Here is a 23,312-nt window from a genome sequence, read left to right on the forward strand (position 1 = left end):
TGAAAACTTGCGCTGTGATTTGTGGATGTATCATTCAGACACCACCTCTTTCACCTGAAATCATCTCCAACCGAACAATAAATAACAGTTTCCGTTAAACAGTGATGCCAGCTACTTGTATCACATTCTTAGTCTCAGGAACTCTAAATCACAAACATGTTTACTACAGACCACGTCAGCAGCGATTATCACATGTAGGAGAAACGCTGACGTCGGATTATTTTACCCACTGGGTGAAGTCCACCTTAAACTTACATTCATACAAAGTCTAGAGTGACCATTACATTTGCTACATTTATAGATGTAAAAATAAAAATAAATCAAAGTATAAAATCAAGCTTCTGTGATGAAGCTTTCAAATTTGACAGGTAATGCATTTAAAAGGCTTATGAGTACAGACGACAGACTCAAAGAGACGGGTGAGCAGGCGGCACCGATGGCCGGGTTTTCCTTTTCTGGAGCGGTTTCAACCTCTAGTTCATTCCATTTAAATATGATTACTCAGCTCTACAAGCCCACTTCCCTTTAAGTGATCAGCTATTGTGTTTGTTAACAGTAATTAACACGTAAGTGCTTGATGAATTGCAGGACAGTTGGCACATTTTTGACTTGATATATAAAAATATAGTTAATCTTGGAGAATCTAAATTCACATGACGGAGCGGTCTGGCCTCCTTAGTCCTTGGCTTGAGGTAAGTTGTATGAGTAGTGGACCAGAGGAAGTCCTCTGCTCTGGCAGAAGCAGGCTCTGCCGCAGGCTTGGACCTGATCCGAACTGTCCGACACAAAGGAGTCTCCCTCATCGGCGCACTCCGACTGGGCTGAGGGTGTGCCGCTGTCTGCCCAGAACCCCTCGGTGCGCTGGCAAACGGCCGCTCCCGCCAGGAGGGTGGGACAGCTGTGAGACTTAATCAAATGTCTGCAGACTGTGGAAGATGAGGGGGAAGAGCAGGTCTGGGCTCGCAGCGCCGCCTCGCACTGTTCACACACTGTCTCTCCACACAGCTGCGAGTACACGCCACAGTCATAGGTCAGGTAGGCGGAGGAGCCTTCGTCTGTGAGCTCTGAACCGCCGCCGCCATCATCACGATGACTTTCTGCTCCTGGCTTCATCTGCCGGCTTAAACCTCCACGGCCGCGTAGCCTCAACCAGTCCTCTCTAAAAGCCGGGCTGAAAAACACGTACAGCACCGGGTTGAGGCACGCAGGCAGCGGAAAGAAGATCAACGTGACAGACTTAGCGATCTCTGGGCCGCCGGCCGAAGAGCCAGTTAGGAGAGGCGTGAAGGAGAAAGCCGCCACCGGACAGAAGAAGATGCAGTTGGTGAAGATGAGCCAGGCTACATGACGCAGGGCGCCTGTTTGTCCCGGATCTGCCAGCTCCACCCTGCCGAGGCGGCAGTACAGCTGGGTATAGACTGCAGCTGTGAACAGGTAGACCAGAGCGTTGAGCAGAACCAGAATGACAGTGACACTCAAAGCTGGACTCTCCCCTCCGGCAAACGGCAGGCACAAAGGGGACGAGGACTGATCGCTGAAGGACAGCAAAGGAAGGCAGGCTCCAGCAGCAGCCAGCAGCCCCAGCAGCACCGCTGCCAGGCTGAAGCGTCGGTTTCCTCTCAAACATCTGCGATGGTTGCTGCCGCTCCTCCTGGAAGAAATCACCGCTTTACCCAGAATCATCCGCACGGCGATGCTTCGCTCCACGGCCGCCAGCGACAGCAACAAGACTGACCACTCTGAGGAAAACACAGCGAGCGCTCCTGTGATCCGACAGCCGGGGCCCGTCTCCCACCACACCCCGAACTCTGCGAAGGAGCCCCACGTAGCAGCGTCGAGCACGGTCAGCACGCCCACGTATAAGCCTGTGAGCAGGTTGGCCAGGGCTAGAAGGCCCATCAGGAGCCGGGCTGGGGAGAGAGACGGAGACAGGTAGTGCGAACGACCCGCTGCCCGGTGAACAGGAGAGAAGGTGGCCACCAGAACCAGGCTGTTAAAGACCAGCGACACCAGGCAGATGAACCAAACCGTCAGGCGAATCATCCAGTTACCCAGGAGGTGCTCACAAGGCTTAAAAGCTCCTGGGGAGAGAAACAGCAGCTTTAAAATTAGGCGGAAATTCAAATCTCCTGAGACACAGAAACGTGATCAGACCTGTAAATAGCTGTTTACCTGGTGAAGGAGAACAATGCAAAATCATAGAGATTTGTTCCCCATCGTCTCCACCTAAAGGGATGATGCAATAAGCACAAACGTAAGAAGAGCAATCTTTGCTAACTGTCCCAAATAAATAAATAAATACTGTAATCAACAAAAACAAGGTCATGTTCTACACTTTCTCAAATCTTGTTTGCTTTTTTCAAATATAAATAACAGCTAAATATGAATGTTATGAGCTAAACTAGCCAAGAAAGTAAACAGGTAGCTTTACTTTTTTTTTTTTTTTTTTTTTTACTTAAACTGTTGGGATTTCTCAGAAAACAAACTCACTAAGAGGAAATCTAAACAAATGTAAATTTCTTTTCTCCTTTGGATTGCAATTTCCTGGATGAATGATAATCTACATCAACATCTTCTGGGAAAGAAGACCACTCAGTTCCAAGAAAAGAGAGGTCAGCAGAGCCTTTGCACCTGTGTATTTCTTCATGTGAGTTTCCTCAGATCCAACGAAAGCACAACACTGGTAGGCGTAAGGGACAGAGAGGGACCTGCGAAACAAACAGCATTTATTTAAAGAGCCTGTGAAGAGTCCAGCTGTTGATCACCACGCAGGATTTTTTTCCCACTCCAGAGAAGTAGATAAATGTGTGTTTCTGCACATATTTGGCCTTTCTGACTGTTTTAATAACACGTGGATGTTTCCATAGATAGCAGATTTGTCCGTCTGTAGCATTAGACACAGAACACACAGAGTCTTATTCTGTCTTTCTACACCATGTGTGTTTCCAGAGTTGTGAGTTTACATTTTCTGCATCATTTTGGGAGTTTTTGGTACTTATGAGATCAAAGTGGTCTGCCTCCCCATAACACACCATCACTGTAACCGTTTGAAAAATGAATGCCATTATATCCTGTAAACATGTTGACTGTTACCTGTGGGTTATTAGTATTTTTCATGTGTCCTTTGTGTTGTTGTTACTATGCAGTTGTTAGTAAAACACCCAAAAGTTATTTGTCCGCCTTTTTTAAAGTGTTTCTGTGTAAAAGCTAAATAAGCACTACCTTACCGCTTCCTGGATGGCCCGTATTTGTACCCCATAATACCGATGAGCTAGGCTTGGTGGAGGCAAGATCAGAACATAATGATGCTGCCCTGAACTTGACCCATGGATAAACTACAAGAGCTTCATTTTGCTTCTGCTCATGAGATTTATGCTTGTAAATAACCATGTAGTACAAGATTGAAGGCCATGTTAATGTTTCTGAAATGCTGTAAGAGATTGGATCGAGAGACTGCAGCTGTCAGCTAGAATACACTCCGCTCTTGGCTGTGGTCAGACTAGCTGTTAGCTTGTCAGTCCTGTAGGATCTTAACTTTGTTTTCACAAACTGGAATAGGCAGTTATCTAGGACATTTACAGCATCTGATGGTTGCAGAAAATAGTTTAACACTGGCACGCGACACACAGCTCTGCTGAGCTCTTTAGGTCCGAATCATCTCCAAACGGAACCTCCCCCCACTTGCTTCGTGTGCCGAAGCAATTTAAAAAAAAAGTTAAATATGATTTTAACATGCAGGCTGAATGTAAAAGTTGTCTTCTACCCCTATTTCCTGCATTATCTGCGTCAGCCACACAGATCTTCGTCACGCTGTAAACTCCTTCATGGACTCTGGATCTGCAGCTTTGTGTGGTCTTCATGTGATCCGCACATCTCTTTATTTTAACACTATACTCATCATTGTTTTCTATATATGAGCTATATTTCTGTTAATATGTTAAATGAACATCACAGGAAATGTGCATTTTGAGTTTTACCTCATGTTATAAAAACTGAACAGAGTTGAGGCCATGCAACAAAGAAACAAGATCAAACCAGAGATGCTTTTGTTCATGATCAGCAAAAAACTAACATTTGAATAACCTCCAACAAGCTAAGGCCAACATCAGCTTCTTCCTCACCTGAGTTTTGGCAGGCTTTTTGCACTGAGCACATTTTTCATCCGAGGATTCCCTGAAAGTTTTAGCTGACTGACGGCGCTCAGCCCAGCTGTTGGAATCCCAGTCAGTGAGTTCATACTCAGATCTCTGAAAAAACACCAAAGCTGTTACGTTTCAACAGAAGTGACCTGCAGCAGGAACTTTACTCTCGTTTAGATGACATCTTCTACTCACACGTTGGCGAGTGAAGTTAGGGTGAGGAAAGCATCTTTGTGGATCGTTTGGATTTCATTCCTGCTCACGTCTCTGTTAAACAACACAAAACCAACTCCAGGAATAAGACATTTGAGTTGATCGTATCCGGTTTGTGTTCATGAGCTTCTGTCGCTTACAGCAATCGGAGAGCAAAGAGACCTCGGAAAGTGTCCCTGTCGATCTGTTGAATTTTGTTGTGCTGAATGCTTCTGCAGATTTAAATGGTAGATTTAAGAAAATCACATATTTACCTGCTTTCATAAATGTTTATTCCACTCATTTTTAACCAGCCAAAAATCTCTTTGAAGCTACTAAACACTCACATCTCCTGCAGGAGGCTGCAGCCCTGGAAGGACGGCAGCTCTTTTATCTCATTGTAGGACAGATCACTGAGGGGAAAAAGATAAACAGGACTACTTCAATAGCAGGCAAAACCGTGTATATGGTTAGCATAGGTGCTACATCCAAAGTCTCTGTTGTCCTCTTGTTTTCCTTTTCATCAACTTGATCAATTAGATATAAATATAAATGCAGATCAAGTTTAATGCACGGGAAGATGTCCATTCTAGAGAATACATAAATGTCAATTAGACTAGAACACTCAGAAATATGTAAGTATAAATAATAAAACTAACTCAAACAATAATGTTAAAGGAATACCAGGCAGCTTTGCTTGCTTTTAGCACCCCCTAGTGCCCGTTATTAATTATGTGTGATTAAACCAAAATTGAAACGTATGTCTTTGCTGTGCGTTCGTCTTTTTAACACCTTAATCTAGGGTGAACATATTTCCATTTCCAAAAAAGAGGACAGGAGATCTGTGCCTACTGATGACGTCACACTGAGGCAACACCACACAAACCATGTTGGGATCCATTTTTTTCCAGGTGTGAGAGCTAAAATTAACATAAGATTCTGCCAATAACAGGGCTCTAGAACAATTCATGGGTAAATATTTTGCATATTTATTGCAAAATCTAAATTTTCTTCTGCTTTAGTGCTGCAACAACGTTTTTTTTAATAAGAAATTATTATGCCTTTTGTTTTACTACAGCATCAGTAAAGCTTCCTGTGCACAGATTATTAAGGATGCTTGTTTTCAGCTATGAGATTAGACAATAAGGTCAATGAAAAAACTGTTTGTCATGGACTCCATGGAAACTTTCAGAGAATCTGCAAATAGTGGCTTTCAAATGGTTTTGTTACTGACAGATTTGTGTGAGTTTAGAAAAGAAGCAGATGAGATGGCGTGTCCGACAATTTTGTTTTTCGTCGGACAATATTAGAACATGCCAGTGATGTCTGAGGTGTTTTTACAAACACTGTATAATTAACACTTCTGGGCAGGGTAGGAATTACACAGAGGATGACTAAAGTCATCATTTGCATTTTTTTACTGTGTGGGCATCGGAACGAGCCGTGAGAACAAACATCTCAGCTCTAAAGCCGGTCTTCATCTGCATACGTCACACGTCACGTAATCAGGAAGCAAAAACTCTATGTGTTAGGAGATCGTTTTGGGCTGCTGCTGTAAAAAAAGTGAGGTGCGAACCGGAAAAGCTTCTGCCGATCACAATTCGACAACGGATTATGAAAGAACGGATAAAGCTCGAAACGCGCGGATTCTTCCTGATGTAAGAGGTGAGTCTCTGCTTTGTTTTGGTTGTTTTGGCGTCGACATCATCCTAGCGCGCAACGTTCTGTGAGTCTTAAAAACAGTAAAAACGCTGGCAGCGAAGGGCTTTACCGATCAGGAAACGGCTGGCAGCGAATGAGTTAATAATGCTTTGTTGCACCACTGTGAGAATGTACCATGCGCCGGACGCAGCAGGCGCACCAATGATCAGCACTCTGCTTCCTCTCTGCTCAACAGAATCCCGCTACGCTGAGTCCATAAATATTGTAATATAGACAGAAACTGGATCTTTCTCTGAAATATATCTAGCCCTAATCCTAACTTGATCCCTGCTCCTGGATGAAAAACCGGACATTTTGATCAATGTAGGGAACCCCCCCCCCGGACAGAGTGAAAAGTGGACATGTCCGGGGGAAAGAGGACGTATGGTCACCCTACCTTAATCTAACAGCTGAAATGTCTCCCCAGCCTTCATTAGTGTCTGCAGGAGTGATTCATGACCAAATTAAGCAAATCAGCTGCGTTCATGATCTAAAACATGCAGGAAATGTGCTGGAAGCAGACTGTAGCGCCAGGTATGTCAGCTCCCCCCACCAGCAGGGACTGGACCAGCCACTCTGAAGTTGCAAGTCCGATATCCTGGCCATAGGGGGCAGTGGGGTCTAAATGACATTTTAATAAACCAATAAAGGGTCATTTGAGCACATGCTGGCTCAGGATATTGATTCAAAAATATTAAAGATGCATAGTACCCCTTTAAAAGAGATTTAATCAAATAAATATGGTATTATTAAATGGTCACTTCTTCAATTTTCTTTAAAAATAAAAAGCAGTCCCTTTTTCTTGCAAGTTAAGAAAATATACGTAAATCTGATATATCTGTAAACTCTAAAAGAAAGCTTTTCCAGTAAAAGTCTAAATGATCTGATGTTCATACAAACGTAAGTATTCATCATTTCTTTTTACCTTCAAAAACAATCTGAGGGTATTATGACCTAAAATGTTGCTATTAAATCATAATTTTTCACACACATGGCGCCTACGAATAATATTGTTTCAAACTGTTTCAATTTGAACTTTAGACACGGATGAAGAGATTTGTCTAGATCAACACAGCACATGTTGGATCTGTTTTACTTTATTGAACCAGGCAGAACCCATTGAGACCAAAGTCTCTTCTAGAAGGGTGACCTGAACCTGCTCTGAGCCAATGAGCTAATATTATGTCTACCATCTAAACACGTCTCTTACAGCGTCCGGAGCAACTTGAGATCTTCACACAAGTCTGAAGGTATGGATGATATCTTGGTTCCCGAGAGGGTTCTGCAGATTAAAGAAAATAATCTTAACTTCTCACAAAAGTAGAAGCACAAGCAGAAAAAAACAATAGAATCCAGATCTACTCACAGACTCTCCAGATTATTAGTCCACGTAAGGATGGGGAAGTCCTGCATCATACTGGCTCCACGCAACATCCTAAAACGCACACGCAACAAGAAGAAAACATCACTAGTAAACAACAAAGCACGAGTTGGAAGAATGTTGTGATTTAAAACACATATACTTTGTTTTTATTTATCACTGCTAGCCAAAGAGGTCCAAACGGAACCTGAGCTGGTCCTCATAGTGAGACTTACAGAGAGTGCAGGTCTGAAAGGTTCTGGAAAGCCGAGGCACCCACAAACGATAGGGGGTTGTCATAGAGATGTCTGAGAGGGCAGAAACAGAGAAACTGAGCATGAGTCATTGTGCATCTATGACGCCATCCTCTGGACATTTATTTTGTGAAGCCTCAAACTTTTGTCCTTCAGAATCTAATCGAATATGTCGACTTATTGAGAGCGTGACCTTACATGGTCCGTAGCAGAGGGTTGTTGTGGAAGGCCCCTTCAGGTATGGAAGCAATATTGTTGCTGTGGAACCCGCTGCAGGAGGAATATCCCAAAAGTTAGAAAGATGAAGGCTAGCCGAATAAATAAAATTATATAATTTATCAAGCAAACGTGCTAAGAATAAATATATGATTTATAGCTCAAGTAAATCTGTATACATTAATACATTTGTCCTATTTCACACATATTTGATGTTCGAAGCGGTATACGTACAGCTCCTTTAGTTTGGACAAAGCCTGTATCGCTTTGGGAAACTCCATCAGGTTGTTGAAGTTAAGATCTCTAAGACAGAGGAAACAGGAAGTGAATGAGGTTTTCTTACATTCTGAGACAATAAAATGTGTATCCTTCACCAAAGGTAATTTGCTTGTGTGTTTATGAGTAAAATTGGTCATCAGTCACAAAGCTAATCTGCATCTGACTAGGAGAGAAGGTGAAATGTGGGGGAAACCTCATTACATTTTGGTGCAGGTTTAGACTGCTCTTGATGAAGGCCAATGCCATCTTGGTCAACGGCACATTCAAACATCTATTTAATCTTCTAAACACTGGTAACACGAACGCTTTGGCGGTGATGCCAGCTTCTATCTGGTCCATTGCCAAGTTACAAGAGTGCAGACTTTTTACATTATAAAAACAATTATTTACAAGCATTATGCAAAAGTAGCCAAAAAATGAATCCACTAGGACCTTAAAAATGTACATGTAAGCTTCTTCCTACTCCTTTGACATGAAGGAAGAATGACAATCATATATGATGCTTTAGCATGTGGTTTGATAGTTAAACTTTTGTGTATTTTTATTTTTTTCATAATTTTATTACTATCTTTTTGCTGGAATTTAGTGAACCCATTATTTATTAAATTTTAAATATTAAAATTATATGACCTAGTGGACTATATCTTAAAATGTATATACAATGCAAACAAATAAATACCTTCCTGCAAGTTTAAATAAAAGATTTATAAAAAGACAAAGTAAACATAAAGTAAAAGGACACAAACTTTTTATAATACCTAGGCACAGGTTCATTGTAAAGAAGCATTGTATCGCAACATATGGAGTAAAAATATTGAATCAATTGAGTACAAAAATCAAAGATGCAAAAACAATATTTTCTTTTAAAAAACTGAATCAAAATTTAAATGCTGAAATCATATAGATCTGTTACATAAACAAGTGAGGGAAGAGGGGAGGGGGAGGGAAAGAAAAGGGGGAAAAGGTGTATGCATGCATGCATATGTCTATCTATCTATCTGTATATATATATATATATATATATATATATATATATATATATATATATATATATACATATATATATATATATATATCAGTTTGTATGTATATATATTAGGGATGGGTACCTTTGACATTTGAATCGATTCGGTACTAATTACCGGTACCTAGGAATCGATACCGGTACTTAACGGTACCAGTTTTCGATACTTTTGAGTGTTTATTATTTAAATTCTCTTTTATAATTAAATATATATTTTTCTCAATATATAACCATATTTGATAAATATCATGATAAATAACATACAACTGTTTGTATTTTAACATCATCCTTGTAGTTTTATAAGCTGATAATTAAACTGAAGCAAACATCTTTACTGTGAACTAAATTTACTGTGTATCTTCATTCCTTTTTCATTTGATTTTTCCTACTGGGAAGTTAGAATTTCCCAGGAGAAAGCGAACGCACCATTAGCTGATAACAACGGTGGCAATGGAGGCTAACATATCAAGCTAACGTTATCTTAAACAGTTTATTTAACTGCTGGAGCAGATTAAAACGATGATGCCTCACACTTAGATCATTGTCACTGGTTTCATCTTCACCCGTCGCATTTAGTAAAGTGAAGCCAAACTTTAGAGCGCGTTCATGTTCTTCTAGTCAGAAATTCGGAGTTCCGAGGAGAAAGCGAACGCACCATTAGCGAAACGGAAGCTAACAAATCAAGCTAACGTTATCTTAAACATTTTATTTACCTACCAGAGCAGATTAAGATGAGGATGTCTCACTTAGATCGTTGTCGCTGGTTTCATCATCACCCAGTTACCCATCACATTTAGTGAAGTGGACCCAAGCTTTAGCGTGTGTTCTTTCTACCATGCTGCTCTGTTTACAACTCGCTCGCAGCGAGCGAAGACATAACGCTCTTGCGCATGCACAGCAGTCTTGGCAAGTTCTCGTTATGAAGGACGGGTACCGAAACGAGGCACCGTTTGAAATGACGTGAATCGGTGCTCGGTCGGTACCATGGAATTCGGTCGGTACCTTAAAAAGTACCGAATTCGGTACCCATCCCTAATATATATACATATATATCACACCAACATATAAAATCTCTATAGACTTCCCTGACTGTCACACCTTGTTCGCTATATATATATATATATATATATATATATATATATATATATATATATATATATATATATATATATATATATATATATAAGTTTGTATGTATGTATGTGTATGTAGGTATGTAAGTATTCTTCTCCTTTTGTGTTAATTTTTTTCCTCCTCCTTTCCAGCTTTACTTTATGAATTGAAATTTTGTTAACCAACCAGTCCAACAATCACTATGTTTAACATTCATTGACAATTATACTGTTATTTCATTTGTATTAGCATTATTAGAGTTAGAAGGGGCAGACAACATACGCTTTTCTTCTTTCTGTCTGCTTTTTATTTCGGTTTTACTTTTGTTTATTTTTCTTTTTATGTGAATAAATGAAAATAAAGTTAAAAGAAAATAAAAATACCTTTTTGATATGTTTCATGACTGAAATAAAGAGAAACAAGCAAATTATAAATAAATAAACTGAGTTACTCCTTTTATAATCATCAAACCAAAATATAAAATCTCTATTGACTTCCCGGACTGTCACACCTTGTTTGCTATTGAGTCATAAGCTCTACATGACTCAGCATAAATACGTCTTTTCTCACAGTAGTGTTTTACTAATTCAAATCAGTGATTTCAACCAAAAATTTGCACTTTTTAAGGCATTTTCTGTACTGTTACTATAATTGTTAAGTAATTTGACCAAGTATATAAAAGACATTTTATTAGGGCCTCAGGAAATCTTGTCAAGTTGGGAAAATTAGTTCTGTCTTCTTTGAGGGATCTGAATATTGGAGGAATAAAACGGAGTCTCAGAAAACAAACTGTGAAGGTTTACCATTGGGTGGAGCTGCTAAAGGATTATTCATGGCTGTGTGGCAGTAGGAAGAGAGCAAAGGGAGGGTAGATTTGATAAGCATCGTGTACTTCACTCTATTTATCCTACAGCAATTAAAGGAGGAAGTGGACACAATGATGTCTGGAGGACTGGAGCGGCACTGGGTGGAGGAGCTGTTCGTCCATACGAACAAAAATCCAAAAACTCAAACTGACTCAGCCTGATACACAAACACATGCAGACACGAAAACAAACTGTGGAATGAATGTAGACTTACAGGGTCTCCAGGTTCACCAGTCCAGCAAAACAGTTGTCTCCTATCTCCTTAATTCTGTTGTTATGAAGATGCCTTGAAAAATACAAGAAAGACCTTTGAGATGTTCAAACATTGAATATTGGCTTCAAACCTTTATTTGATCGTTGGTTATATCTTCTTTCACTAAAAGCTTCTGAATGCAGAGCAGGCTTCATGAATGAGGGGTCTGTGTGTTACGTATTTGTGCAGCAGGACTGTGCTGACGAATACATTCAGCTCGTTTTTTTCCTTTTCTGACATGTTTATACTAACCAAGCATCCAGTCCTACTTGATGCGCATGTGAGTGTGTGTGGGCGAGTGTGTATGTGCAAATTAATAACAGCAGAGACAAGTTTGAAACAATTACTCAGACTCTCATCCAAGTTTGCTATGTTGAAGATTTAAGCTTTTCTCTCGTTACATAAAACAATACAGACTTAATTTGACATCACTGCTCAGAGGTCATTAAAATTCAGATTGAAAACCCGTTGCCATCTTTCTCTTCTAAAGTGCCTGCTTGAAAAACCCAACAAGGTTTGAGTAGCAACATGTTTTGTTGACTTATTAACGACAAGCTGTGAAAATAAATATTACATGATGTTTGTGTTGGGAGGCTGGGTTGTTGAGGCTTTGAACATGAATTCTGAGGAGAATCAGAGCAAAGCAGAAACTCTGAATTTGTTTCAATTGATGGATCATGTATGAAAAACCAAAGCTGAATTACAGCTTACTTGTGCTAAAAGTCTACTACATTATTGTTAAATTTAAAGATAGATGTTTACCAACTGGAATGTTTAAAACCATTTGAGAGAATAAACTAGGCCTGGGCAATACAAAAACTTCTATCATGGAATACTTTCATATCAGTCGATACTGACATACATCACAATATAAAACAAACTACTATTTTGCCAGTCTTTAGTGTTCTCTGGGACTTTGAACTGAGATTTGAAGATATCAAAGTATTGTTCAAACGCTGAACATGTCAAATATTATATAACTGTTTGGGATTAATAAAATAAGTTTATTTTAAACTAAAATCTTCAAGCATTAGAGGAGAAGAGAAAGGTGGTTTAAAATATAGTTGGGAATGTTACTTTTAAAAAGCATTTATAATTATTGATTACCTTGCCAAAAAGGTAACTCGGTTACTTACAGAGTTACAAGATTATAAAAGTAACTAATTACCAAGAAACATTACTTTTTTACATCAAAAAATGCAAGAAAAACAGGTTCCCCTCTTAATTAAATGTACTTAATTTACTATAAATGATGACAATATTGAAATATAAATGACTAATGACATATTAAAATGTATGTCCAAATGTTTTTTTAGAAAACTGAATAATTGAAATAAATGCACACTTAACAAGAGGAACTAATCACTAACCTAGACTATTAAAAGGTCACTGTGTGACATTTAATAAGACCCCAATCAGCTAAAATTTATAATTGCAAATAGAAACACCTTCAAAGCTTCCTGAGCCTTTAAATGGTCTCTCAGTCTAGTTAAAGTACTGAAATAAATGTAATTTTGCACAGTTTTCTAATTTTTCCAGCTTCACATATTTGTGTGTTTTTTAGCAGCATTTCTGTTGATGGTAATCTAGTAACGGATAAATAAATAAATAAATAACTAAATGAATGAATGAATAAATAAATAAATAAAAATCCTTTAAAATGACACTAGAAGAGGCACAAATCTGATGGATAACTTAAATTTGCTGACTTGGGTCAGATCCAAACACAGAAGAGCTGAAGCTGGGTGGTAAAGACACGCAGGTACTTCTAATAACACCTGAGCTCCATGACGTCTGAGACTGATACAACCAGTGTTACAGCGGGACTGAAGAGATGATCAGAAACAGATTACAGTTGGGTGATCTAGGAAGGTAGAAGATCGTGACACCTGAGCGGTGAACAGGTGAGCGGACCTTCGGAATTCCCACCTGCAGCAGTGAATCTGCGGGTCTGCAGGCGGAGACTATTCTTCACAGGCTGTGATGCTCTTGGATGAAAACATCCGCCTCTTTAACTCCCAATCAGCTGATGACGGCTTCAACACACCTCGCTGCTGAATTAGTGACGCACGCATTTTCTTATCAGTAACGGAAACAGCATTATGATGAAAGAGGACGGTAATTAATTAGATTACTCGTTACTGAAAAAACAATTTTTTTTAGTTACGCCGTTCATTTAACGCCGTTATGCCCATCACTGGTCTGGTCACATAGATGAAGCTTGGTTGTGGGGTGAAATCTACAGTTGTCTTTCAAACTGTCTCACATTCTATTGGACAACAAACAACGTGACATGCTCACCGCTGCAGATGTTAGTGACGGGGCAGTCCGCCATACACTGTCGAAGGCTAAATCTACATAAACATTAGCTGCTAGCAACTCGTCTGCTACTGTGTGGCTTTATTCCAATCACATGATTGGTCCAATGCAGAGCAACACTTAATATGATTTGCTGGTCACCTGTTCTTCATATCGAAGTTCTATCGATCCATTCTCATATCTCCATAGAGGAAATGTTATTTCATTGTTTAAATCTGTGGCTCCTAACTTTGGGATTAAGACCCTAATCTAGGTCAAGAAAATAGGTTTGAGGTCTTGAAGTGCTCATTAAAAAAATAATAAATCAAAGAAATATGAAAAACAATTCCTATTACCACATTTTCTTATGATTAGCACAAAAGCTAATGCAATACATGTATGCTATTTATATAATAGTGTGTATTTTATGAATAAAATAACTTTATGTGGATGACAAACTATTGGTTTATATTTTGCCTTAAAACTTGCGTAAATCAATAAAGATGAATTGGAGATCATCTTTCTTGAAATCCTCAAATTCTTTCAATCCATATTTTGACAATGTATACAACTATATTAAATCAACTGCTAAGATTCTAGTAGCAATACACATTTCTTTTGTCTCTGTTGAGACATTTAAAACAGATAACATTCCTAACCTGCAGGTCCATCACAGGTTAATGCCATATTTTTCCATTAATGTGTTTCTGTGCTTTATAAATATTATTTTGTGTAGAACTTTGGTCAACACACGTTTTGTAAATGTGCTATGCTCTAAATAAAGCTGGACTGAGCCTAGTTTTAGCTGCTATCCTCCCAACTAGTCTTAGTATAAGTCAAAAGGGAAATCAACTCATTCAACTAAAACAGCTCTTCTTAGTCTCTAGTGACCTTTTGACTCACAGTGATGCAGGGGACTGTTCTGTTCTGGTTCTGCTGGACCTGACTGCAGCCTTTGACACTGTAGACCATCACCTGCTACTGGATAGGCACTGGGATAGAGACTGGGTAGGCCTATCAGGAACTGCTCTGGAGTGGTTTTCCTTTTATCTGTCTGAGCGTTCCTTCACTGTGGCCGTCTCCTAGTTTCAGTCCTCCACCTCCCTCACACCATGGTGTTCCTCAAGGTTCTGTGCTGGGGCTCTACTGTTCCTCCTTTATCTGCTCTCTGCCCAGCATATCCTGAGCTCTTTTAAAGGAAACTCTTACCACCTTTACGAAGTTGACATCCATCTGTACATCTCCTTTAAGCCCCATGAGATGTCTCAAGCTGCAGCTGCTTAGACTTTACTAAAATCCAGATAGCTGGGAACTTTCTACAGCTGAATGATGACAAGATCAAGATCCTCATCTGTGCCCAAGACAAGCTGGTTCCCTTTTGATCAGCTTGCTTCTCACACCAAACCCTCTGTCAGGAATCTTGGGTGTGACCTTTGACCCAGCTCTCCCCCTGAATTCTCATGTCAGTTCTCTTGTTGGCTCTTCCTTCTTCCATCTCAGGAACATTGCTAAGCTGAGACCCATTCTGTCCCGCTCTGAACTTGAGTCAGTTATCCACACCTTCATCTCCTCACGCTCAGACTACGGCAACTCTCTTTTCACTTGTCTGAGCAATACCTCCCTGAACCATTAACAGGTGGTGCGAATGCTTGGCTTTTGACCAAATCGCCAAAGCATGTTGTTATCCTGAGAGGCGCTATGTAAAAAAACTTTTTCTTATTTTTCTTCTTAAATAAAAAGCTCAATTTTATGGAACTCATTTTCCCCACATACATCCAGCATTAGCCAAGAATCTACACCATCATTTGCCAAAACAAAATAAGCTTGCTTTGCATTACAGTCTAGCAGTTCTCCAACTTCTGCAGCACTGGCCAATCTAGTGACTGGCCAATCACACCGCATTTATTAAGAAAAATCTATGTATTTTGGTCTTTCTCACTGCTTCTTCCAGGATGCATGGCAGACTGCCATACAACCACAGCAGTCCAATCACAGCGCTCTGTTTTAGGGCGGAATTTTACTGAACAAACATAAATGGCAACTATGTTTGAAACAGCTTTGGCATTAGGGTTAGAGTGACTATTTCGAGCAGATAGCAATATAAAAATCATGTATTTGCATAATCTTGGTGTATGGTGGACTGCCTCATTGACTGACATCCGTAGAGGCGAGGACGTCACTTTTTTTTATTGTCCAATAGCATGCCTAGAAAGACAGCCGACAACTGAGAGCCATCAATGGACCATGGCAAGACTATATATTCTCATACATAGGCTGGCTTGCCAGGCAAATCCAGCCTAGCTCAAGCTGGCTTTTGAGTGACCTTCATCACCACCCTCTCCTTGTTCTGTTCCTTCTACCTATTTCGCGTTTAACGAGATCCACCGATTTCCCTTTTTCCTATTAATGTTCTCTTTCCCTTTTTTACATTTTTTAATCACAATTTATTTATTTCGTTTTGGTCATTTTAAACATATTTGTTAATAATTAACAATTTTTTAAAATATTTTAAATGTTATGTTTTTGTGAAGAGCCTCGTGATTTTTATCTTGAGAGGCTCTACATAAACGATAATTTTCTTTCTTGCTTGCTTTCTATAAAACATTTCTAAAAAATACTTTTTGCAACAGCATTGCAAATTATCTAAAATTTAATAAAGACAATCTTTGAATGCTTAATTTTACTCAACTCTCCATCCTTCCCAAAAATCACTTTGTCACTCTGATAAATAAGTTAAAATAGTATGTATTTTAATTTTAAAATAACTAAAATGTGTTTTATCATTATTAAGCTTTAAATCAAACCCTCAACATTGTGAAGGAATTTTTATGAATTATCAGGAATCATGTTGTGATTCATGATGAAGGTTCTGAAAATATATATTTGAATTTTGTTGCATGGTAATCAGCAAATCAAATTCTATTTAATTCAAGTTTACACATACTAATGACAGCCATCTTTTTTGACAGCTTGACGTGAGAAGATCAGCGTTTACAGCACCACTTGGTTTTGTGTCGACAATGCTCTGTATCAGCCTTCAACTTTAACACAGGTTGAACTATTCAGAAATATGACTGAAACATTCAACGCTACTAAACCACAATTAGAATGAAGCTTAAGATGACTTACAGCACAACCAGACTTGTGAGGTTTGCAAAGGCGTTGTCTGGTATGAACAGGATGCGGTTGAGTGCCAGTGTCAGAGCCTGAAGGTTTTCCTGGTGTCTCAAAGAACCAACAGGGACTTCAGTCAGGTGGTTATCATCCAGCCAAAGGTGGCGCAGTTGCTGAAGCCCTTCAAAACTGTCTTCTGGAACTGCTGAAATGTGGTTTGCATCCAAGCGACTACAAAAGAGAGAGAGAGAAAAAAGGAATGGATTTAACATATGCATACGAATCTGATATGAAATGGCTTGAGAACCACAAGTTGTGTGCCATTGAACCCAGTCTGACGTTGTTGAACATTACTATACATTTTTTACCTTTTGTAAGTGACAGCTTCGTAGACTAGGATGGGTAAGGAGACTCACTCACTCACTCACTCACTCACTCAGCCTTTATTTATAAAGCACCTTACAGGCATGAGCATGCCACCAAGGTGCTGTACAACAAAAGAATAAAACAATAAAACATATAGAACCACAGACATAATTAAAACCACAAATAAGAATTACAAAATAAAAAACATTAACAATTGCTAACCCACAGAATTAAAAGCCAGATCATAAAAGTAGGTTTTCAGCCTCATTTTAAAAACTGCTACTGATGGAGAGCCCCTAATAGTTAGGGGCAGTGCGTTCCACAGTTTCGGACCCGCAACAGAGAACGCCCTGTCCCCTCTCAACTTCAACCTAGTCTTAGGAGCCACAAGCAGCAGCTGGTTCTCAGAGCGGAGTGACCGAGCTGGAACATATGGCTGCAGCAACTCCGTCAAATAGGTTGGAGCCACACCACTCAGCACCTTAAACACCATTAAAAGAAGTTTAAAACAAATTCTAAAATCAACAGGCAACCAGTGGAGAGCAGCCAAAATTGGTGTCACGTGTTCATGCTTCCTTTTGTTGTCCAAGAATCTTGCTGCAGCCGGTTTACCGTACCCTTACTTACACCAAATAAAATGGAATTACAATTGTTGAGTCGTGAGGTAATAAAAGCATGAACAACAGTCTCAAGGTCACGTCTGGATAAAAACGGCTTTACTTTAGCCAAACGTCTTAAATGATAAAATGAAAAGGATACTACAGTACCCACATAAGCATTCATGCAGAATGCACTGTCCATCTTCACGCCAAGGTTGACTGCTAAAACACCCAAATAGGAGTTCAGTTCACCGCAGTCTACGTTTGAAAAATCATTGTGTCCGCTCAGACCAAACAACAGTGCCTCTGTTTTTTCCTATTGAGACACAGGCATATTTCTGCCAACCATATCTTCATTTCTGCCAGACAATCCAAAAAAAAATTTTTTATCGTGTGATCACCGGCACCATCTAGAGGCAAGTACAATTGGCGGTCGTCGGCATAGAGATGGAATCCAATTCCAAACTTTTGTAAAATGTCACCCAATGGGAGAATATAAATTGAAAAACAGCAAGGGTCCCAGTATTGAACCCTGCGGTATCCCCCATGGCAGATGTGAGAAGCCCGGTAAGAAGCCACCCATCCTCACACAAACCATCTTGTCACGTAAATATGATCTAAACCAGTTTAGGGCTTGCCCAGAAATTCCCACATAATGTTCAAGGCGATGGAGCAACACTTCGTGGTCTACGCTATCGAAAGCTGCTGTAAGATCCAATAGGACCAGCAGCACTGGATTGCCACCGTCTGTTGCTAAAAGAATGCCATTAAAGACCTTGATAAGGGCAGTCTCGGTACTATGCAACATTTTAAAACCTGATTGGAGGGTCTCTAAAATATCAAAATCCTTAAAGAAGTCCATGAGTTGAGTATAGACACATTTTTCAAGCATCTTACCCGAAAAAGGGAGCTTGGAGATTGGCCTATAATTCACTGGTAAGGAAGCATCCAACCCAGGTTTTTTTTTAAAAAGTGGGTGAATAACTTTTCTTTAAAAATCTGTCGGTACAAAACCAGAAGCCAAACTGTTATTGATGATGAGCAAAATCAGTGGTGCAACTGTTTGAAAAACTTCCCTAAGTAAACGCGGGGGCAATGTGGTGCTGGTTATTAAGCAACCTGTACCCACCCAGCCGAAAAGAAGCTCATCTTTCAGGGCCTCATTTTGTTGATGATTAAGTGGCTGAACTACTGATTTAAAAGATTTATCTTGGTGTACCAACTGGAATGTTTCAAAAAGAACAAGCATCTAAGCCTAAATGATCTCTTTAAGCATAATCTGTACCTGCTTGTGAAAGCCTCATTATATTCTGTGATGTTTCACCAGATGAGTGTTCAGATCTGTTCTGTTACTGTTGGCTTAGAACAGGCCTTTTCAATTAATTTCAAAATCGTGGATCAGATTTGGGCCAGATACCCAAATCTTTATTATGTGTTTTACTGACAACATTTAAATATTATATTTTAATATTCTGACTGATATTACCTACACAATTACTACAAATAAAACAAAAAATAACAGCAATGCAGAGAAAAACTACCTCACTTGAAGTAGAACCTCTGCCTCAACCAAGAATTGGAAAGCCACCCTTTTCTGGTCAAGGACCATGACAAAGAATTCATAGATGCTGATCTTCGTCCCAGCAGCTTCATACTCAAGGTGACAGCTTGATGGAGCCAAGAGTACTGAATCATCTGAAAATTGCAGAGATGAGATCCTCCTGCTATCAAACAAGAAACTGTCCACCTCATGGTTGTGTAGAGTCCAACCCTCACAGGGAACAGGTCCGGCTTACTGCTAGCAACACTGACCAGGCTCACACTCTGAGTGACTCTTAACAAAGGGCCATCTACCCCATACCCACTGAGTGCCCCCCACAGGGTACCCCTGGGAACACAGTCATAAGCCTTCTCCAGATCCACAAAACACATGTAGACTGGAAGAGTTGTTCCATGGTTCCACAGCTCGGACGAAACCCACATTGCTCCTCCTCAATATGAGATTTACCTCAACTGGAGCCTCCTCTCGAGTAATTTGAAGAAAACCTTTTCAGCTGGCATTTACATGTAAATCTCACAATGACCCTGAATAATGTAAGGTAAAACAAATGGACCATGATCATAAAATTTTAGAGTGACATTTGTTGTGCATGTTTTAAATGAATGTGCCAGTGTTTACTGATTCAGAATATAATAGTTTATCTTTAAGTGTTTGATTATTTTTCATTCTATAATTTGTTTTGAATGTGGTTAAAGATAATTCATAAGTATGTTTTAGCACCTAAGTTAGGAGACAACAAAAGTTACTAATGTTTAACTCTGCTACTAGATTGTAAACTAACTTTAAATATTAGCAACATTTGGTGATGGCAAGTAAGAGATTAACAAAAGATTAAACAGAGAAGAAAAATCAAGAAGTGACTGTGGCTGTTTGCATCCATTGTCAAATACAGAAACTACTAAATTGTTTGTGCTAAATCCCTTTTTCTGATACACAACTACTTCAAATATGTCCACATTATACTATAAATAAACTTTTAATGCTCAGATTCAATAACTTCAAATATTTTAAATCATGTTAAATCACTCATAATCTTTTTTCTCCAGACAGATAAAATACACCAAGAAAATGTGAAAAGTCTTAAGAGATTTGGTGAAAGATGAGCAATTTTTACAAAGGGTGATGAATGCATTTGCACTCATTCCACTTTTACCATGCCGTTTTTGTCCCATTATCCTCCCTAACTTTGTGTCTCACCCTCCCTCAAAATTCCTCAAGTGTCTGTGCTGGAAGAAAAACAATCTTGATTGACATTTAGCTCTCTAAGGTTTAATACAAACCAAGTCCTTGTAAGCTGTAGCAGATTTCTTCTGCTACTAATCTTAAAATCCTCACAGACAAAAGACATCGATTAAATGGATAAAATAAAGACTCAAAAACAAGAAAATAAGGAGCAAACGGTCTACATGGCAGTGATAGCTCAAAAGTTAGTCTTCAGAACATTTATGCAGCTGGATCTATTTCTCCAGACATTTTTGTCAAACTCTGGGAGGAAGGTTGCAGAAATCAAACCAAGAAGGTCCTACCATCACAGAAAACAAATACCGTATTTTCACGACCATAAGGCACACCTAAAAGTCTTAAATTTTCTCCAAAATGTACGCCGCGCCCTATGGTGCGGTGCGCCTATTGTGTTGTTGTGAGATGCGAACGTAGTAGAAGGGGCATGGCGTGAACGTGCGGACGTGAGCGAAGACAGACCTGTGGATTTGCCACATCGTCATCAACATCCTCGCTGTTTGCCTCAGACTCCGGCTGTGAGTCTTCGTCCACTTCCTCTGCTTCCAGTTCAAAAAACAGCCGTACTATCTGAACTGCCTGGTGGACATTTATCCTTCTCATCATCCTTTATTAAAGCCTAATAAAAGCCTACTAAACTGCAGAGACAATATATCTGTCCAGATCGCTCCACAATATGAAGTTTACCGTCAATATCTGTCTAATTATTTGTTGTTACTCCGTTCGCGCCACTCCTTTCCCCGCGAAGCGGCTCCTTTTTGCGCACATCTCGTTACTCGTGCGGCCTTCCTCTCTCTCTCAGCTACATAATGATACTTTTTATCAATTGAATATTTGAGACTTCCACCAACAGCAAAAGGATCTCATGTTTTTGTGGGGGGGGGTTTATGTTCACAAGCACATTCCCTCTCACGGCTTACTAAACTGCTGTTTTAACAAGTTGTCAGATTGTCTAAAAATAGGTTTGTTTTTTTAGTTTAGTATAATGGGCTCAACACACGGGAGGTAACGTCGCCTCTCCTCCATTCATTTTCAATGAGACATGCGCGCTGCCGCGGATCGCCTCCCGTGTGTCAGGTAATAAAAGCGACAGCGACAAATTTCGCTGATTGCGGTCGTTTGTCGCCTCCCGTGTGTAGAGCCCACAACTCCGCGTTTACGTTGCCTATTAACAAAATTTAAAAACTGGGGTGTAGTTTATAATCTCCTTTTTAAAGCTGAATTGAAACCGAAACTCAGGGAGGCGGAGTCTTGCTGCTACAGCGTCCCAAATCAGACCTGTTCAAGAGACGCGGATACGCGTCCATGGACCCAAGAGGGTTAATAAAACACAATTCAAATCACACTATTTTCTTGGGCCTATTAATAACACACATATGATTTTGTTCATGTAGAAAGTTTATGTGGTTAAATCCAACAACTACCGGTAAACACATTCTGAACTTCAACACAGCGCATCAGCGCTTAAAGCGGCGCTGCGAGCAGCTGCCACCCTAAAAGTACCAGAACCGCTCTCGGCGCATGCGCAACCATGCATCAACACTGCTCTCCCGCTATTTCCCTGATAACACACGCTGTTTGTTTTTATTCCTACACGTTTTTTTCACTCACAAAGATTGTCAAGAAAGCGTGCTTGTCGTGTTCATGTCAAATTAAACTGATCACAATACACAGATTTACTTTCTTTATTTCGTTTTCCTCATCCAACCCCCATAAATCCCTGTGTCCTCCTGCAGCACTCCCGGTGTATGCCCGGCTTTAGTAGGAGGGAGACCCGCGATTATTGCTTTGTCGTGCATGTCTCATTGAAAATGAATGGAGGAGAGGCGAAGTTGCCTCCCGTGTGTCGAGCCCATTAGAAGAGCACGAGCCGTCAGCGCACGCAATGAGGAAGTGCACGTGCGCTCTAAACCAGGTCTGAACCAGGACTAGACCAGTAAAGTGAAGCATACTTTTGGGTGTTTATAATATTCACAATGTCTGGTTTGCACTGATATGTTCCGAGTCCCGAGCCCGCACAGATGTTTTACCGGTACGTTTTACCGTGCCCCCGCCAGCGCCCTATAACCCGGTGCGCCTTTTGTATGTGTTAAATACCAAAAAGACACCAGTAACTGAAAATGCGCCCCATAACACAGTGCGCCCTATGGTCGTGAAAATATGGTACCAAATATGTGGGCAACTGGGAGTGGAAAATTGTAACATTTACAAGTAAAACATACGATTTCCTGGAAACCAAACAAATGTAAGGATGAAAGTTAATAACAGGGCCCACCAACATATTTGCCAATCCACGATACACCTGTAGGGTTAAAGCAAACAACTAAGATTAGTTTTTCCAAGATGGTTGCCATTTAGACGCGTTGCTAAGGGTGTTTCTCAATGTCAAGGCACCTTGCCTTGCGAGGCGATGTCTTACGAGGCCAGGCGCCTTGCTTGCAAGGACACTGTCCTTCCTTGGTCAAAGAAAATGGTTAAATGGAACAGACTCGCATCATGTGACTGCGGCTTCCACAGCGGTTACGTAACATCAAGTGACATGGGAGATAACGTTATATTTTATATTTATTAGTTTCAATATAAATATAAAACGAGACTTTTACTTTTTAAATTGTGCATATATTTGTTAAATTAAAAAATATAAGCGAGTTACTACCCGCTAGCCACTGAAGCTGCAACTACTAAGCAACTAACCAACAATAGATAACTTCTTTGGATCTAAAAAAAAAAAACATTTT

General features: G+C 39.9%; 1 protein-coding gene across 1 annotated transcript in view; it reads right to left on the minus strand.

Moving 5' to 3' along the window:
- Nucleotides 1-455: 455 nt before the first annotated feature.
- Nucleotides 456-23,312, minus strand: part of lgr4 (leucine-rich repeat containing G protein-coupled receptor 4) — a 62,331-nt gene continuing 39,474 nt past the window's right edge. The window contains exons 5-18 of the mRNA XM_015953164.3: nt 16,825-17,040; nt 11,359-11,430; nt 8,097-8,165; nt 7,845-7,916; nt 7,629-7,700; nt 7,399-7,467; nt 7,243-7,314; nt 4,679-4,744; nt 4,493-4,564; nt 4,335-4,406; nt 4,122-4,247; nt 2,632-2,708; nt 2,173-2,226; nt 456-2,081 (exon numbers count right to left, since the gene is read on the minus strand). Of these exons, the coding sequence (XP_015808650.3) occupies nt 676-2,081; nt 2,173-2,226; nt 2,632-2,708; nt 4,122-4,247; nt 4,335-4,406; nt 4,493-4,564; nt 4,679-4,744; nt 7,243-7,314; nt 7,399-7,467; nt 7,629-7,700; nt 7,845-7,916; nt 8,097-8,165; nt 11,359-11,430; nt 16,825-17,040 (2,515 nt within the window). The 3' untranslated portion in view covers nt 456-675. The remainder of the gene's footprint in view (nt 2,082-2,172; nt 2,227-2,631; nt 2,709-4,121; nt 4,248-4,334; nt 4,407-4,492; nt 4,565-4,678; nt 4,745-7,242; nt 7,315-7,398; nt 7,468-7,628; nt 7,701-7,844; nt 7,917-8,096; nt 8,166-11,358; nt 11,431-16,824; nt 17,041-23,312) is intronic.

This window comes from Nothobranchius furzeri, chromosome 9, assembly GCF_043380555.1.
Source record: "Nothobranchius furzeri strain GRZ-AD chromosome 9, NfurGRZ-RIMD1, whole genome shotgun sequence".
Lineage (NCBI taxonomy): Eukaryota > Metazoa > Chordata > Actinopteri > Cyprinodontiformes > Nothobranchiidae > Nothobranchius > Nothobranchius furzeri.